The sequence below is a fragment of the Bubalus kerabau genome, chromosome 2 (genome assembly GCF_029407905.1).
Source record: "Bubalus kerabau isolate K-KA32 ecotype Philippines breed swamp buffalo chromosome 2, PCC_UOA_SB_1v2, whole genome shotgun sequence".
Classification (NCBI taxonomy): domain Eukaryota; kingdom Metazoa; phylum Chordata; class Mammalia; order Artiodactyla; family Bovidae; genus Bubalus; species Bubalus kerabau.
Genome location: NC_073625.1, coordinates 48,147,413 through 48,166,653, shown reverse-complemented (window position 1 = coordinate 48,166,653; position 19,241 = coordinate 48,147,413). Strand labels below are relative to the sequence as shown.

Here is a 19,241-nt window from a genome sequence, read left to right as displayed (position 1 = left end):
GTTGTTTTTTTAAAAAGTCATATTCTTGGACTTGCTGGGGAAGGTCTGTTTAATTAGCTAATCCTATATTAAGATTATAAAGAACAGTGGTGATTAAATCGTGAGGTTAAGGAACAAAAAACACCTTGCCTCTGGTTGGAGGCCGTGAAGACCCACCCTTGGAGTCCTGGATCAGGGGTTGGTCCAGTTAGCTAAATGTTGTCTGCAGCTGATTTTGTAGGTGAAGTTTTGTTGTAAAGACAGCTGTGCCCATTCATTTCTTTGTTTACTGTCTGTGGCTAGTTTCCTGCTGGAGCAGCAGAATTCAGTGTGATAGTGATTGTGTGTTCTGCAAGGCTTAAACATTTAGTATCTGACCTGATAGTCTGTGGAGCGTGGTGTTTAAACACACATGGAATGTGAGTATGACATAGCTTAAATGGGTGCAAGGACTGAGAAGCATGTAAGTATAATCACAGTTAACATCTGTTGAATGCTGAGCACCACCCCAGCTAGATGGGTTGTCTCATTTTGTCTTTGTAACAGTGGTATGAAGTCGGTACAATTTTTATAAATGGAGGTACAGAAGGACTCAACTGGCATAGAGTCAGAATGAGAAAACAGATCCTTGAAATCACTCGTGTATAGTAACGAGCATGCATTTTCATGAAACTAGATTACAATGAACTTTCTGTTGAATAGGAATCTTTCTGACATTGATCAAGATGGAAAACTCACAGCAGAAGAATTTATCCTGGCTATGCACCTCATTGATGTAGCTATGTCTGGTCAACCATTGCCACCGGTCCTGCCCCCAGAATACATTCCACCTTCCTTTAGGTAAGGAATATTTGGTTCTCATAAGAAATTGTGTGCTAAGTATGTTCATTTCAAACTTGGTTTTGTTGGCTATATATCTTATGGTCATTTTTTCTTCTTGGCAAGTGAATGAAATCTCCACGTATTGAACTGAATCTTCTTAGGCAGCTTTTGTGTTAATCTTTGCCTGTTCCGTTCTTTAAAGTACTTAAATAGACTGTTAGTAAAACAATCAAGTATAACATCATAAAATTGGTGCTTTTAGGACAATCCATGTAATCAAAACTCACCAAATAACTTTAGCAGTTAAAGTGAAACAACATCAGCCTGCACATAGAAAATGAATGATGGAGATTCTGCCTGTGAATTCTGCACATTCCAGAGGTAACAAAATGCTGGCAATGTAGAAATTATAATCAGCAAAATAATGAAAGAAAATTATCCTGGTCTGAATTACAATCTCAGTAGAGAGGTCGAGAGGGTAGTTCAGAGTCCAGTTGGGAGGACTTGTATCCCCCACCCACACACAGCCATGTACACATAACCCTCTCAGACAACTGCCTCTCAAAGCTTTAACTCAAAAGACAAATTTGAGCTCTTACAAGTGCACAGAAGAACAAAAGAAGCCCAGATAAGAATTTCTGTCCCGATTCCTCCAATGTCGGGAAAGATTAGGGGCAAAGTCTCCATAAAAGTATGAGACATGGAACCATTGCAGTCAGCACATATGAAGTACGGGGAAGCTGAGAACACGGTGTAGGAAGAAACCAGTAGCTGGACAGTTTGTTCATAACATCTCACAGCTGCAAGAATCACAAGAGACACTTAACGTTGGTGGGTATGTTTGTATGTGTGTGTGTGTGTGTGTTAGGTGCTCAGTAGTGTCCGTCTCCAGGCTTCTCTGTCCATGGAGGTTCTCCAGGCAAGAAGAATGAAATGGATTGCCATGCCCTCCTCCAGGGGATCTTCCCAACCCAGGGATCAAACCCAGGTCTCCGGCATTGCAGGCAGACTCTTTACCATCTGACCTGCAAGGTGGAAGCCGACATAAAAAAAGCATAGAAAGAAGATAGGTAGACTGGTTTAAGAGAGAAAGATAATGGGGGAAAGTGAAACTAGCTGGTAAACTATGTGATTTAAGGACTATTAAGTGTAGTCATTCCATGTGTTTATTAAGAGAGCAAATGTAGAGATTCTGGAAGGGGAAAGGAGATGCTGACAATTAGCAGAGTTGCTAGTCTTCCTTGGAAGAATTTATATTCCATAGGAAGGAAACTGTGTCTCAGGCACTGCTGTAACCACTTGAAGATTGTTAACTGATTTAATCCTTTGAAATTGTCCTAATCTTGTGATGGTTCTAAATACTTAAATGAACTTGACATTCAGAGTCTGATGACATTCAGATATTCATTTTTTAAAAACTCTTTATATAAATTGAGAAGAGCACATTTTTATCTTTTCCTTACCAAAAATTACATCTGCTCCATTTTCTATGGCATAATCTTTAAAAGGTGGATTTTCATGGTTTGCTCAATTCTATCTTGGCAACTAGACGTGAAACCATTTTCTTTTTTCCACAATTGCAGAAGAGTTCGATCTGGTAGTGGTATATCTGTCATAACCTCAACTTCGGTGGATCAGAGGTTGCCAGAGGAACCAGTTTTGGAAGATGAACAGCAACAACTAGAAAAGAAACTACCTGGTAAGACAGTCTTCATATTTGAATTTTATAGCCTGTTAGAGATTTTCTGTCTCTAAGGCAAAGATGGAGGTAAAATATATTTAGCTAATGACATTATTGCTATGTTTCTTTACCTGACCTTAGTCAGAAAGGAGACACTTTGCATATGCTTTTTGGATTTTAATATATGTATAGAAGGTACTGATGCACCTTTGTTCTAGCTCTGAAATTGAAATCTATTCAACACTTACCAGAAATTTTATAAATGTTATCTATAAAGCACTGAAAATTGTTAAGTCTTTAAGGTAATGACTTAATACCACCAGTATAGAAATAGAATGTAAAGTTGCCTTCTGTTGTTTTCTCATGTTGTTACAGAATCGAAAGCTCCTTGATAGCAAGAAGCTATTTTAAATTTAATAGGAACCTAATTTAAATTACCCTCATTTACAATGAGAAATTATCATACTATTAAAATATTCTCTGGTGGTTATGAATTATTAATATGAAGTGATAATTGATACTGAGACACCCTGATGAAATTTATTATGGAGTCAAGAGAAAACGGTAAATACTCTGTCAGTGTCATTTTGCTGCATTTCAGGTGCTCAGGGAATAACCGACCTGCGGAGGACACTACTAGCTCTCCCGCCCTCCTCTTCAACTAAATTACCTTTTGTTCACTGAAACTGCTTCCGGAAAATGTTCTTTGTGGAAGTGTGTTGAGTACAGTGAAGACTCTAAACGTTAATAATACATGGTCCATGCCCTCTAGAAGGTTAGGATACAACTGAGGATTTAAGACATCCATATAAAAAACCATCAAAGCAATGCATAACTGTGATAAATTCATGAAGGCAGAATTATAGATACACAGCAGAGCTTACTTGTGGTTGGTTAGCACAGACTGGCAAATACACTGGGAGTTAAATCTCTATGAAAGAGGTCACAGTGGAGTTGAGATTTGATCAACAGAGTCATTATATTGCATATTGGGAAGGAGGAACATTTCAGATTAGTAATCATGGGAATAAAGTCTTCAGGCAAATAAGGACAGGAATCCTTAGAATTTGGAATTTTCTTTTTCTGTTGGTGGAAGATATTTAATTATTTTTTTGGCTGCACTGGGTCTTCATTGCCATGCAAGGGCTTTCTATAGTTGAGGCGAGCTGGGTCAACTCTGAATTATGGTGTGTGGGCTTCTCATTGCAGTGGCTTCTCTCTGTTGCTGAGCAAAGGCTCTGGAGCTGCCTTCAGTAACTGGAGCTCTCAGGCTTAGTTGTCCCACGGTGTGTGGAGTCTTCCTGGACCAGGGATCAAACCCATGTCCCCTGCATTGGCAGGTGGATTCCTGTCTTCTGTGCCACCAGGAAAGTCCAACATTTCAAGTTTTGAACAAGATGTGACATTATTAGAGGTTTTGGTTAATGCGTTCTTTCTTTCAACAGCTGTTTATTATGTGCCTCTGTGTATCAGAAATGGGGCCAGATTTTGGAATTAAAAAGGTATATAGGGACTTTCGGTTTTTGTTGTTTTTTTTTAATTGAGGTAAAATTTGCTTAACATAATATTGATCATTCAAAGTCAGCTAGTCTGGGTGCCTTAAACAGCAGCAATTTACTTCTTACAGTTCTGGAGGATAGAAAAGTGCATGATCAGGATGCCATTCAATTCTGTTCCTGGTGAGGGCGCTTTTCCTGACTTGCAGATGGCTGCACTCTGACCAGATCCTCACTTGGCCTTTTCTGGGTGTGTGCACATGAAAAGAGAAAGATGACTCTCCCTTTTCTTATAAGGCCACTAATTCATAACGAAGGTCCCATAGTCATGACTTTATCTTAACCCGAATTACAAAGATCCCCTCTCCAAATACCAGCCCACTGCTTCCACATCTGAATTGATAGGGTGGAAAACACTCAGTCCAAAACAATGGCCATAGCTAGTTACTCAACATTCTCCCTTTTCCCCATTCCCTAGTAATCATCAGCCTGCTATCTATGTCTTTGGATTTACCCCCTCTGAATATTTCATAGAAATAGTATTATGCAGTTGGTATTCTTTCATGTCTGGCTTCTTTCACTTAGCATAGTATTTTTGAGATTTTATCCACAATGTTGTTCAGTTGCTCAGTTGTGTCCTACTCTTTGCAACCCCATGGACTGCAGCATGCCAGGCTTCCCTTTCACCAGCTCCCCGAGTTTGCTCAAACTCATGTCCATCAAGTCGGTTCTGCCATCCAACCTTCTCATCCTCTGCTGTCCCCTTCTCCTCCCGCATTCAATCTTTCCCAGCATCAGGGTCATTTCCAATGAGTCAGCTCTTCACCTCAGGTGTCCAAAGTATTGGAGCTTCAGCTTCAGCATCAGTCCTTCCAATGAATATTCAGGACTGATTTCCTTTAGGATTGACTGGTTTGATATCCTTGCAGTCCAAGGGACTCTCAAGACTCTCAAGAGTCTTCTCCAACACCACATTTCAAAAGCATCAGTTTTTCGGTTTTCAGCCTTTTTTTGTGGTCCAAGACCCCCTGGAGAAGGGAATGGCTACCCACTCCAATATCCTGGCCTCCAGAATTCCATGGACTGTATAGTCCATGGGGTTGCAAAGAGCCAGACATGAGTGAGTGGTTTCCACTTGCACTTTTCTCACATCCGTACATGACTACTGGAAAAACATAGCTTTGACTATATGGACCTTTGTTGGTAAAGTGATGTCTCTGCTTTTTAATACGCTGTCTAGGTTTGCATGCATCATTACTTCATTCCTTTTTCTGGCTGAGAGGACTTGCAGTTTTAAAGTGGCAGAGTGAAATGGGTGTTGCCTCTTGTGAAACCACTAAAGGAGCAAAAAGAACAAGAAAACAAAACTTGCTTACCATCTCCGATCTCTCATCTAACTGCCGTGTTTAAGGAAAGTGTCTTCAGTGGAGGCCAGGCAGGAATGTGGGAAGAAGCCAAAAGGATGCTCACAGCTATGTATCTCAAGACAGTGTGAAGTGACAGTTCTTGAAATAGATTGGGGACAATGGGAATGGCGTGCTGCACAGGCTGGGAACGAGAGCTTCCAGTGTCTGGGGTTGGCTCCCAGGAGAAGCGTGTGAGGCAAACACAAAGCTGAGTTGACACTGCTGAAAACACAGAAGGGACATGGAGCATGGAATTTTTTTTTTTTTTTTAAGTAAAATAAAATGGGTGCAAATAGTGTTAGCAAGGATCACAGAAAAAAAATTGTTGACCTGAGGATCATCTAAAATTCATTACCTTGGTGTTCTTCAAAGAAGGAAACTGAATAATAGGTTGGGAAAACTAGTTTACTGGGTGTCCTCTGCATAGTGATTAGGGCACAACCTGCTCTTCAGTGCAAAACCCGGGAGGAGATGTATCATCTTACCTCTATTTTCAGAAGCCATTCTGTTTGTTAAAATTGAAAACAGAATGGCACAGTTTTATGCAAAGGAAAAAGAGATAGAAAGGGAAGGACTTTCCTGGTGGTCCAGTGGTTAAGACTCTGGGCTCCCAATGCAGGGAGCTAGGGTTAAATTGCTGGTTGGGGAATTAAGATACCTCACGCCTGCTGGCCAAAGAAAAAGAGGTAGAAAGGGAGAAGTTTGTGGTATAGAGGAGAGAGAGGGTCAGTTGCTGAACCAAGGTCGTAGAAAAAGGAAAGGATAGAGTAACAGGGAAGGTATGGAGAATGAGTGATGATGGAGAAGTTCTGTCGAAAGATTATTCCAGAAGCCGAGTTTTGGGTGTTCTGAATGCTGTGATGCGGTTCATCTGCAGGGGAGGGTATGTAAACAAGATGCTGAGTGAAAGGGCCTGTACCTGGTGCTTATCCGTGAGGGCAGAGGTGGGCGGGAAGCTTAGGGAGTTCCTATCTGCAGGTCCGTTACTCATTGACGATGTGCTGTGGAGTTTTTCCTTTGAAAATGTCTGTTGAACATCATATGGCTTTTCATAATCGTGCTGTCTCTTGTCTGAAAGTAACCTTTGAAGATAAGAAGCGGGAGAACTTTGAACGGGGCAACCTGGAGCTGGAGAAGCGGAGACAAGCGCTCTTGGAGCAGCAGCGTAAAGAGCAGGAGCGCCTGGCCCAGCTGGAGCGGGCAGAACAGGAGAGGAAGGAGCGGGAGCGCCAGGAGCAGGAGCGCAAAAGACAACTGGAGCTGGAAAAGCAGCTAGAGAAGCAGCGGGAGCTGGAGCGGCAGAGGGAGGAGGAGCGAAGGAAGGAAATCGAGAGGCGGGAGGTGAGCAGCTGGAAACAGTCGTGTCATTAACGCAGGCGCTCTTCTAGAATTGTTTAAGCGTTAGTAGTGTATCGGGGCTTCCCTGATGGCTCAGCAGGTGAGGAATCCACCTGCGGTGCAAGAGATGGCAGGAGACACAGGTCCGATCCCTGGTCTGGGGAACTGAGATTCACACATGCCATGTGCTTAGTCGCTCAGTCGTGTCCAACTCTCTGCGACCCCATGGACTCTAGCCCCGTCAGGCTCCTCTGTCTATGGGATTCTCTAGGCAAGAATACTGGAGTGGGTTGCCATGCCCTCCTCCAGGGGATCTTCCCAACCCAAAGATCCGAACCTAGGTCTCCCACATTGCAGGCAGATTCTTTATACCGTCTAAGTTTGAAAAAACAAAATTTTAAGAAAGCATAAAAATATGGCCTTCCCTGATGGCTCAGTGGTAAAGAATCTGCCTGCCAGTGCAGGAGATGCAGGTTTGATCCCTGGAATGGGAAAATCCCCTGGAGAAGGAAATGGCACCCAGTCCAGTATTCTTGTCTGGAAAATCCCATGGACTGAGGAGCCTGGCAGGCTACACTCCTTGGTGTCACAAAGAGTCAGAGACAAGTGAGTGACTGAGCACAACACAACAATAATACATTAACCCAGTCTTGTTTTTTTCTTTTTACAATTCAGTAGTTTTAGTTATTCACAAAGTTGTGTGACCATCACCACTGATTCATCACCCTGAAAAAAAAATTCCTTAACCATTAAGGAGTTACTACTCCCCTTTCCCATTGCGCCTTGCCCTTAACAACCACAGATTGAATTTCTGTCTTTACACCTTTGCCTATTCTGGACATTTTGGATAAGCGGAATCATAGAATATGTGGCTTTTTGTGTCTGGCTTTCACTTTCAAGGTTCATCCAGTGTGTAGATTGAATAAATACCTATTCCTTTTTATAACTGAGTAATATTCCATTATCTGGATAGACAACATTTTATTTATCTACTCATCAACTTGATGGACATTTGGGTTTTTTTTTCCTACCTTTTGGGTATTTTGAATAATGTTGCTATGAACATTCATATACAAGTTTTTGATAACTGAGTCTTATGACAAACTATTGCTATCAATTATGTATTTTTTAGCCTTTTTTCTGCATTCATATACACATATAGAAATAGAAAGGTTCATATGGTGGAGAGGCTGAGCGTTTACTGAAATTGTTTTTTAAACCACTGTAATGGTACCACACTAAATAATTAAAGTGTTTGTCATCTTTTTCTTTTTCCACTTTAGAAAACAAGTCTAGTAATCTTTACTGTATTTTATGGAAGGCTTCCTAAATTTGGTGCCATACCTGGATGTGGGCCAAGCCAATCTCTTGTCTGTCTTTCCAGTTTTAGTATGTTGTGACAGAAGCAATGCCGTGATCCTCTTGTGTGGATGAAATGTATTTTAAAGATGAGGGATTTTTTTCTTTATAAAAAAATAATACTTTGGTTTCATCTCCTGATGAATGCTTTTGAAAACTTCTAGCTGTAAGGTGCCTTTTCATTTAGGCACATACACACAGATAATAGCAAGATTTTCCTTTCCAGAATGACAACCAAAAGATAGGCCACCTTTCCTTCTTTAATTTTTTTTTTTTAAAGCATTTCAGAGTGTTTGTTCAGAACTATATAATTGGCATTTACGATGTGCCAGGCATTGGTTAAGTTCCTGGAGATGTTGTGGTGACTAGGTACCCACCTGTCCTCCAGGCCCTTACAGTGTAGCTGGAGCACAAATATGTAAGAAGCAGTTATGATACAATGAAGAGTGCCAAGTGCCCTTACACTTCCTCTGCCCAGCAGCCATCAGAGTCAGGGTTGAAGAGAGCTGACGTTGCTGGAAAAATTACAGAGCCTTCTGTGCTAACAAGGAAACAAATGATTAGGGACATAGGAGTCATGGACTTTTAAAGCTTGAGATAAATAATTTCTCCTATGACAGAAGAAATAATAATTACTCGTTTGATGGAAGAAAGTTTTTTTTTGTTTTGTGTTTTAGTTCTGGGGGTTTTCCTAGGTTAACTTGCCTTTTTTGAAAAGATAATTTTGTTGTATTTATTTGGCTGCTCTAGGCTGAGCGACTTCACTTCCACTTTTCACTTTCATGCATTGGAGAAGGAAATGGCAACTCAGTCCAGTGTTCTTGCCTGGAGAATCCCAGGGACGGGGAGCCCGGTGGGCTGCCGTCTCTGGGGTTGCATAGAGTAGGACACGACTGAGCGACTTGCAGGTCTTAGTTGCAGCATGTGGGATCTTTAGTTGAAGCATGTGGTATCTAGTTCCTTGACCAGGGATTGGACCCGGGCATCCTGCATTGGGATCTTGGAGTCCTAGCCACCAAGGAACTCCCATAATTTTCCTTGTTTTCTTTTATGAGTCAGTAAATAAGGAAGAGCAGGTTTACTTACTGCACCAAGCATCCTTAGAGGCCTAAGGAATCAAATGTCAGTGATCCAATAGTCCTTTCTGTTCTCAACCCATGTGACTGTGATTGCCTTTCTGAATATTCTCTCTTTTCCCATAGAAGTAATAACATATTTGTATGAAATGTGCTGTTTTATAATGAAAGTCACTTGTCATGTTTAATACCATTTCATCCCTAAAAGAAAAGACTTACGAGATGTAACATTTATTAAGAGACATTGAAGAGTGTAAGAACTGAGCAGTTAATAAATCGTCTGTTTGTGTATGTCACAGGCTGCGAAACGGGAGCTTGAAAGGCAAAGACAGCTTGAATGGGAACGGAATCGAAGACAAGAACTATTAAATCAAAGAAACAAAGAACAAGAAGACATAGTTGTACTGAAAGCAAAGAAAAAGACTTTGGAATTTGAATTAGAAGCTCTAGTGAGTAGTTTGATTGTGCTTTGGGAACCCACTTGCATTGAATTGTTAAATGCTAATGATTCTTATTATTTTTCACTTGTTAAAGAATGATAAAAAACATCAATTAGAAGGAAAACTTCAGGATATCAGATGTCGACTGACAACCCAAAGGCAAGAAATTGAGAGCACAAACAAATCTAGAGAGTTGAGAATTGCAGAAATCACCCACCTACAACAGCAATTACAGGTGAGAAAATATGTCCCTTAAAAGCCTTTTGGCTTCCTTTCTTTGATTCACTTCATTCACTTATTCACGCAGCAAGCATCTAGCAGGCCAAGATGAAGCAGACAGGGTACTTGCCTGAAAGTACTTGTTGCTCAGTTGCTAAGTCGTGTCCGACGCTGTGACCCCATGGACTGCAGCACCCAGGCTTCACTGTCCTTCACTATCTCCCAGAATTTGCTCAGATTCACGTCCATTGAGTTGGTGATGCCATCCAATCAGCTCATCGTCTGAAAGTAGGCTGTCTGGTAATTCAGCACACTTGCTGGGACTGCTGCATGCCAACTCAGTGCAAGGACTGGTAAGCACTGAGGATCCAGCAGTGGATAACAGAGACAAACCCTGCCCTCATGGAGCTTACCTTCTGTTTGCAGGGTAGACAAGGACTCAGGAAATAAGACTAGCATGTTCTCTATTAGAAGAGGGAAAGTTGCTCTGGAGAGCGAGTAGGGAAGAGAGTCTCCAATAGAGAGGCCTGTGATTTTAAGTAATGTGGTCAGGTCAGGCATCTCTGTGAGTATGATGTTGGGGCAAAGACTTGAAAGAGGTGAATGGCTGAGCCAGATGGACATCTAGCAGAGCAAGTTCTAGGTAGGGCAACAGTTGTGCAGAAGAACTAAGGCTATAAGCTGGTCTCTGGGATGCCAGTTACAGCAAGGAGACAGCTATGGTTGGAGCAGCTGGGGGCTGGATCATGCAGGACCTGTAGTCTACTCCTGGGACTTTGGCTTTACCATGATAACCACAATAAAGAAGTGCAATTAAGTATATCAGGGGGAGTTCCAGAGATACGTGTATAGAGAATAGTTGGAGACACAATGGAGTACTCTAAGCAGTTCTGCTTTCATTTTATTACCTATTCAGCCTTCACCACCAAGTTGTTAAAATTTCCTGGTTTGGTTTCAAGTATTGAGTTAGAGGGGGTATCCAATTCATGTAGATACTGTTCTGCATACCATCCTAAAAGGTGATCAGTTTTGGACACCGTGACTTTAATTTCAGCTTCTTTTTCTCAGCCTGACAGTTTTGAGATTTATCCATATTTTTGAGTGAATCAGTCCTTTGTTCCTTTTCATCAGTTCAGTCAGTTCAGTCACTCAATTTTGTCCAACTCTTTTTGTGACCCCATCCCTGTCCATCACCAACTCCCCGAGCTTGCTCAGACTCATGTCCATCAAGTCAGTGACACCATCCAACTATCTCACGCTGTCGTCCCCATCTCCTCCTTTACCAGTGAGTCAATTCTTCGCATCTGGTGGCCAAAGTATTGAACTTCAGCTTCAACATCAGTCCTTCCAATGACTATTCATGACTGATTTCCTTTAGGATTGACTGGTTTGATCTTGCAGTCCAAGGGACCCTCAAGAGTCTTCTCCAACACCACAGTTCAAAAGCATCAATTCTTCGGCATTCAGCTTTCTTTATAGTCCATCTCTCACATTCATACATGACTACTGGAAAAAGCAGAGCTTTGACTAGGTGGAAAATTTGGCATTACTTTGTTGGCAAAGTAATGTCTCTCTCCTTTTTAATATGCTGTCTAGGTTGGTCATAGCTTTTCTTCCTTTTCATCACTGAGTAGTATTTCCTTGTTTATCCCATCACCTGCTGAGGGACATTTAGGTTTTTTCCAGTTTTGGACTTTATGACTAAAGCTGCAATGAGTATTTACTTATATTTCTTTATGTGGAAATATATTTTAATTCTCTTGGTTAAACTTTAGGAGGGGAATTACTGTCATATAAGTATGTGCTTAGCCATGTTAGAGTCTATCAAACTGTTTCTACAGTGGTTGTGTCATTTCACATTCTCACCAGCAGTGCACCAGCCCTTCAGCTGCCCCTCACTCTCGCCAACACTCCCTTTTGTCATTGTTTTCAGCGTCTCTGGTGGGTGGGCAACAATGTCTCATGTAACTTTAATCTGCATCTCCCTGAAGGCTGAATGCTGTTGGCTGTTGGTTCTTATGTGTATTAGTGTGCATCTTCTGTATGTGTTTTGTGAACAAATCTTTAACTCATCCTTTATTGGGTTGCTTATCTTATTATCACAGTTCTTTATATAGTCTTATAAGAAGTCCTTTGTCAGATAGGTGTTTTGCAAATATTTTCACCTAGTCTCTGGCTTGCCTTTTCATTTTTGTAATGGTGTTTCTTAAAGGGCAGGTGTTTTAACTTTTAAATTTCAATTTATTTTTTCTTTTACGGTTTTTTATGTTCTATCCGAGAAAGCTTTGACTATCCCAAGATTGAAGATGTTTTCCCTTATGTTTTCTTCCAGAAGTTTTATACTTTTATCTAACATACTTAGTTCTGTGATCCAGTTTTGATTGATTTTTACGTTAAGTGCAAGGTAAGGTAATGAGAGTCACTTTTTTCCATACCGACACCCAGTTTGTTCTATCCATGTTTATTAAAAACCTTAGTAGTTTGTTGATAATCAGTTGACCACATTTGTAAAAATCTTTCCTAGACTCTCTTTTGTTATGCTGATCTACATCTATCCTTTTACCAGTATCTCCCTCTGTTGACCTGCAACTATGGAGATTTTAAAGTGTTTTTTTTCCCTTTTATTTTATTAATATGGTGCTTTACATTGATTTAAATTTGAATGTTAAACCAACTTTCCATTCTTGGGGTAAACTGCCCTTCAGTTCAGTCAGTTCAGTCGCTCAGTAGTGTCTGACTCTTTGCGACCCCATGGACTGCCGCACACCAGGTCTCCCTGTCCATCACCAACTCCCAGAGTTTACTCAAATTCATGTCCATTGAGTTGGTGATGCCATCCAACCATCTCGTCCTCTGTCGTCCCCTTCTTCTCCCACCTTCAATCTTTCCCAGCATCAGGGTCTTTTCCAATGAGTCAGTTCTTTGCATCAGGTGGCCAAAGTATTGGAGTTTCAGCTTCAACATCAGTCCTTCCAATGAACACTCAGGACTGATTTCCTTTAGGATTAACTGGTTATGTCTCCTTGCAGTCCAAGGTCCTCTCAAGAGTCTTCTGCAACACCACAGTTCAAAAGCATCAATTCTTCTGCACTCAGCTTTCTTTATAGTCCAACTCTCACATCCATACATGACTACTGGAAAAACCATAGCCTTGACTAGATGGACCTTTGTTGACAAAGTAATGGCTCTGTTTTTCAGTATGCTGTCTAGGTTGGTCATAACTTTTCTTCCAAGGAGTAAGTGTCTTTTAAATTCATGGCTCTGGTCACCATCCACAGTGATTTTGGAGCCCCAAAAAATAAAGTTTCCCCCTCAGTCAGTCTCTCCCATCAGGAAACTTTCATAAGCCTCTTATCCTTCTCCATCAGAGGGCACACAGACTGAAAACCACAATCACAGAAAACTAACCAATCTAATCACATGGACCACAGCCTGTCTAACTCAATGAAACTACCCTTTGTCATGGTATATTATTGTTTTAAAAAATTATCATTTAGATCAACTTATTATGAGTTTTTATTTAAATTCATGGGGGATATTAGTTTCATTTCTCATAATGTCCTCATCTAGCTTTGGTATCAGGATAATAAGGAAGTAAATAAGGTATATTCTTTTTCATTTTCTAAGAATTATATGAAATGGTAGTCCTCCCTTGATATCCATGGGGCCCTGGTTCCAAGCTAACTGAGGATACCAAAATCCATGGATGCTCAAGTTCTTTATGTAAAATGGATAGTATGATAGTCCTATCTATCTTGTGTCTGCATATTTGAATTGAAATTTGATCCTAGACTTGCTGAATCCAGATGGACTGGATGTTAGACTGTCTGTGGTGGTAGCTACTGTTTATCGAAGGCCTGGCATGTGAAGACCTTAATGTGAATATTAAATAGAATTCCACAATACCCTAGTAAGGGCATATCGTTACTCTCATAAGTGGGAAAGTGAAGATTCTAGAAGGGAATATTCTGTTTCAGAATCAGTTTCTAGCTGGGCAACAAGAATCCAAATTTAACCCAGTTTATGTTACTTCAAAACTTTCCTTCTTAACTTGACACCACCCTGCCTCCCTAGCTAACCCTTTCAGCTTCTCTCTTAAAATCCTGTATGAAAGTATGAAAGTGTTAGTTTTTCAGTTGCATCCGACTCTTTGCGACCTTATGGACTATAGCCTACTGTGCTCCTCTGTCCATGGGATTCTCCGGGCAAGAATAATGGAGTGGGTAGCCATTCCCTTCTCCAGGGGATCTTCCTGACCGAGGGATTAGACCCGAGTCTCCTGCATTGCAGGCAGATTCTTTACCGTCTGACCCACCAGGGAAGATTAAAACCCTATATATTTCTTAAAAACTTTGTCTCACTACCTTTCATAGTTATCAGACTCCAGTCTCGGTGCAGTTGGTCCATCTGTGTAGATTCAACCAACCCTAGGATTCAGAGTGCCAATCATACTTAGCTATTCTATGTAAGGGACTTGAACATCCTTGGGTTTTTTTATTGTGGAGATCCTGAAACCAGTACTTCATGGATACCAAGGGATTACTGTTTCTTGCTTAAATTTGTGGTGGCATTCACTAGTGAAGCCTTATGGACCTGGACATTTCATTGTGGTAGGACTTACAATTGCAAAATTTGTTTAGTAGATACAGGGCTATTCCAGTTTTCTATTTGTGCTGTATTCTCTTTTGATAATTTGTATCTTTCAGTGAATGTGTCTGTTTCATCTAAGTTAACAAATTTATTTGTATAAAATTGTTTACTATATTCACTTATTCTTTGCAAGTCTGTAGCGTCTGTAGTGATGTTACATCCTGATGTTGAGAATTTGTGTCATTTACCTCCCATTCCTACTCCTCCTCTCCTTCTCTTTGTTCTCTCCCTTCTCTTCCACCTCCCTCTTTTCTCCAACAGTCTAGCTGGGAACTAATTGGCTTTATTGATGTTTTTTAAATAAATGGTTTATTTTATTGTTTTTTTTCTCTATGGTATCTCTGTTTTCTATTTCATTTACTTTGGCTCATTATTTCCTTCCGTTTACTTATTTTGGGTTTAATTTGCTTCTATCTAGCCTATTACGAAGAGCTTAGATTATTGAATTTGGACCTTTCTTGATTTCTGATAATATATAAACATATTAAGCTGTAAATTTCCTTCCAAGCATCATCATAGCCATATTACACAAATTTTAACATGTTGTATTTTTATATTCATTCCATTCAGAACCTGTTTTTGATTTCCTTTGTCATTTCTTTGAAGGGTTATTTAGAATTATGTAGTTTAGTTTCCAAATACTTGGATTTATTTTTTCTGAGCTGTCTGATTGATTTCTGGTTTATTTATGGTATGATCTGTGAGCACAGTCTGTGTGATTTTAATCCTTTTAAGTTTATTGAGACTTATGTTATGGCTCAGCATGTGATCTGTCTTGGTGAATGTTCCATGTACTCTGTTGAAGCTGAGTAGGGTGTCCCCCAAATGTAAGTCAATCAAGTTGGTTCTTAGTGTTGTTCATATCTTCAGTGTCCTTCCTGATTATCACAGAAATCCTAATTAATTTGAGATTTGAAATATTAGAATATGACATATAATGTAAATAGTATCAGAAGTTCACTGCTAGAAATTATTTGAAAATATTTTAAAACGCATGCACAAATATGATCTTTTCTATGTTAACTCTCTGTGTCTTTCACTAACTATTTATGAGAAGTTTCATAAAATATGCCCTTAGAAAATTTAGGACCAAAAACCATAGGTTTATTTATTATCTCTGAATGCTGTGTATCCATACATATGTTTATGATTGATGCTTAGTGTGTTTAGTTATTGAAAATAAAATACAGATCAAGGTTCCTGAAAAAGCAGTGAAGTTAAAAATAATGCATGGTTTGAAGAAAGTCAGGTACATAGTAGGCAATGATATATCGGTTTTCTTTCTTTGTAAGTATTAGCAGATTCTTGCTATGCAAATGATTCAAGTATCCCTTCATACTGATTTGACCTATTTTTAGAAAGTTAGATTGTACATTTAGAAGTAATGTTGGGACTTCCCCGGTGGTCCACTGGTTAAGATTTCGTGTCTCAGTGATTTTGAGCTGGGCTTCATCTTGATACTTCATTGTTTGCCCTGGTTCAGGAAAGAAAATTTGAGATTGGTCAGAGACATGGCCTTGGTTTAGTGAGGCGAATAAGAGGAGGAGCCCAGTTGGCTATGCTTTTTTGGAAAAATGTTCTGATTTGTGTATTCTGTTTTGTCTAAATTTGATGGGATTGGGGACAGTACTTTTTTGTGTGTGAATTATTCATGTGAGAAGATGCTTCCAAATGTTCTCCACTGAGCTGTATCGCCCTACGGTTGGGATGTATAGTACACAAAGATTTCTTACATACAAGCCAGTCGGTATCTAAAGGTGGTTGTTCCAGAAAGGACTGGTTTTCAGCCTCAGGTGAAAATTTTTCATGAAGACATTTTTACTTTTCAAACGAAAAGTTAATACATAGAGATTTATTTTTCTTAAGTCAGAGTAAAAATGAAAGTCAAATGCACGCGTGTGTGCATGCTAAGTCACTTCAGTCATATCTGACTCTTCGCGACCTCATGGACTGTTGCCCTCCAGACTCCTCTGTCCATGGGATTCTCCAGGCAAGAATACTTGAGTAGCTGCCATACCCTCCTCCAGGGGATTTTCCCAACTTAGGGATTGAACCTGGGTTTGCATTGCAGGCAAATTCTTTATCACTGAGCCACTGGGGAAGCCCCAGAAGTCAAATATTCCTTAATAAAGGCTACAAAAGCTGTCTTTTTTCCTAATATATGTAGAAACTACATTGAATAATTTAAGCTGAACTTAGGCAAATACAGTTGATTCTCAAGTCACCTGTGAAAATGCCTCACAGTCCTGTACAACATGGTTTAGCTTTTATCTGTGTCGGTTAAAAAACAGTCGATTCAAGATTTCTGTGCAGCTGTTTAAAACTGTGGCTTTATCCTCTGGTGGAGCCACATATGGCAGCTAAGATTCTAATTATTAAAGTCCTGGTTTGAATTCTGTTTCTGACTTCAGGTGTGTGGTCACCCTCAGTTCAGCCCTATTAAGGATCAGAGTTCCTGACAGAACACTTCCTGTTTAAACTACTGAGTCCGTTTACAAATATCAGGGTCACTGCATTTGTATTTGATCCTAGTGCAATTTGAGAGATCATTCCTTTCCATTTTCTCTGCTGAGTTGTACTTGTGGTTCACTTTTAAAAGCTTATAAAGAGGCAGTAAGTCAATAAAAATGTAAGAAATACCAAGGGAGCTATAACTGTCTTATTTAAACTTTATTTCAGTGAGAAGCATTTGGCAAACAATTAATTTCTTGGCAAGAAAACAACAACAACCCTGACTAGTGATTAAATGCTGTTTCGCTGTAGTCGATTTGGGATGAGGTTAGGAGAATCTTTGAAGGAGCAGAAAATTGACCTCTGCCTGCCAGGACTTTGGATCTAAACATGGAAGTTTTCTCCACCATTCATTGCTACGTTCTCTTTCTCTCCTAGGAGTCCCAGCAAATGCTTGGAAGACTTATTCCAGAAAAACAGATACTCAATGACCAATTGAAACAAGTTCAGCAAAACAGTTTGCACAGTAGGTGTTTTCTTTTTAAAGTTGACATTTTCCTTCCTCACAGGCAAGAAATGAGAACCTGAAAAGCCGTTTTTCCTCACTGCCAGTTTGTTTTTCTTATCTCCCCATGTTTTTCTAAAACAGGGGATTCACTTCTCACACTCAAAAGAGCCTTAGAAGCGAAAGAACTGGCTCGGCAGCAGCTACGAGACCAACTGGATGAAGTGGAGAAAGAAACTCGGTCAAAATTACAGGAGATTGATATTTTCAACAATCAGCTGAAGGTACCTATTCTGTGTGTGCCCACATGTATGTCTTACTTTGTTAATTTTTCTAAGTGGCCAAGATGGTTAGTTGATATTTGACCTCCAGGCAGGAAAATTTATTCTGCTGGTTTGTCAGCCTTCATAAAAAGCCCTCACATTTATAGATGAACATTAAACAATCTGAGTTGAATTTTTGTCCTTTAAAAAATAAAAATGAATCTGGCCTCTTTAAATAAAGGACTGAGTAAGTGACCCCAACTTGACATCTGTCTTTCACATGAATACATTTTTGCACATCTTCATCCTTGTGTCTGTTGAGAATGCCATCAAGCTGAATTGCCAAAAGCTGGGCTCCAAAAGCTGCATCTTTCTTATGTTCTTTGAAAAAGATTGAAAAGGAACTGTTTTCTGTTTGAAAGCTAAGAATTTTTTTTGCCAATTCTTACCTTCAGGATTGTCCTTGAATATAAATAGATCCTTGTTTTGTGACCTCATACTTTAAAATATTATGGATTAATGGAGTAATTACCTTTGTCTCTGTGGTGGAAGTGGTGCATGGTTTTGTTAAATTTTCTCAGTGTAACTTAGGAAAATTCCAAAGCTCCCAGGAAAGGTACAGGTGGTGAAATCACAGCCTTTTTCTGATTTGGTGCTTTTGGTTTAATGTGACAGCTTTATCATCTTAAGAATGATTATTATCCTATAATAAAATATCTTGAAATACAAGCAGCTTATTTCCTATTAACAGCAATCACATACTTTAGATTTAAGTAGATATTGAAGTTTTTAATCAGTTATGTTCTTTTAAAAAGTTGGATTTTACACCCCCTCCCCCCCCCCAAGTATTTTCTGTTTCCAACCTAAAATCCTTTATACTTGCTTCTGGCCAATTTAGCTTCTGATACTTAGGAAAGGTTTAATTACTTTTCTTCATTATTCTGTTCTTCATTATTAGAAATACAAAAACAAATTTGAAAGCATATTTGAGAGTTTTAGTTGACTTTAGAATTTTGATTCTAGGCCAGCTTGTCTAGACATTTGAGTTTGAGGTATTTGTACTGTGTTTTCAGAGTAATAAGTAATGAGGTTTTCACAATTATATAATTCCAGGAAGATGATCTTAGGGGAAATATTATTTGAGCCAACTTACCTTTGTGAGTTTTTTTAAAATATTGCTTTCATGCTTACACTGAATATATGTTTGTATATGTGTGTATGTGCACTCTATATATTTTCTGTATATGTACATATATGATTATGTGTCATATAAGTATTGGAATTACAGCTATCAGTTCTCCTTCTCTAGAATAAATAGAAACACTGACATTACCTCGCATTATTACTTGTCACTGTTTCAAGCAAAAAGAATATGGTGCTATGGCACCCTTGTAGTCCTTTTTAATAGTCTCTTGGAATATAAACTTAAGTATTCAGGTGTCTTCTGACCCAGGCAGTACTCCGGATTTATGCTTTACTCTTAAGTTTCCTTTCTCTAAAAGTTTGGCCCAAAGCAAGGTTCACATGTCAGAAGATGGGCTCTGGTCGGTGGTTTT

General features: G+C 39.6%; 1 protein-coding gene across 11 annotated transcripts in view; it reads left to right on the top strand.

Moving 5' to 3' along the window:
* The window catches only part of ITSN1 (intersectin 1), a 244,199-nt gene that overhangs the window by 107,626 nt on the left and 117,332 nt on the right, over window positions 1-19,241 (top strand). For all 11 annotated transcript variants that reach the window (XM_055567645.1, XM_055567643.1, XM_055567641.1 and 8 more), the window contains 7 exons: window positions 682-819; window positions 2,385-2,500; window positions 6,463-6,725; window positions 9,457-9,606; window positions 9,692-9,832; window positions 17,356-17,443; window positions 17,567-17,706. In XM_055567645.1, the coding sequence (XP_055423620.1) occupies window positions 682-819; window positions 2,385-2,500; window positions 6,463-6,725; window positions 9,457-9,606; window positions 9,692-9,832; window positions 17,356-17,443; window positions 17,567-17,706 (1,036 nt within the window). The remainder of the gene's footprint in view (window positions 1-681; window positions 820-2,384; window positions 2,501-6,462; window positions 6,726-9,456; window positions 9,607-9,691; window positions 9,833-17,355; window positions 17,444-17,566; window positions 17,707-19,241) is intronic.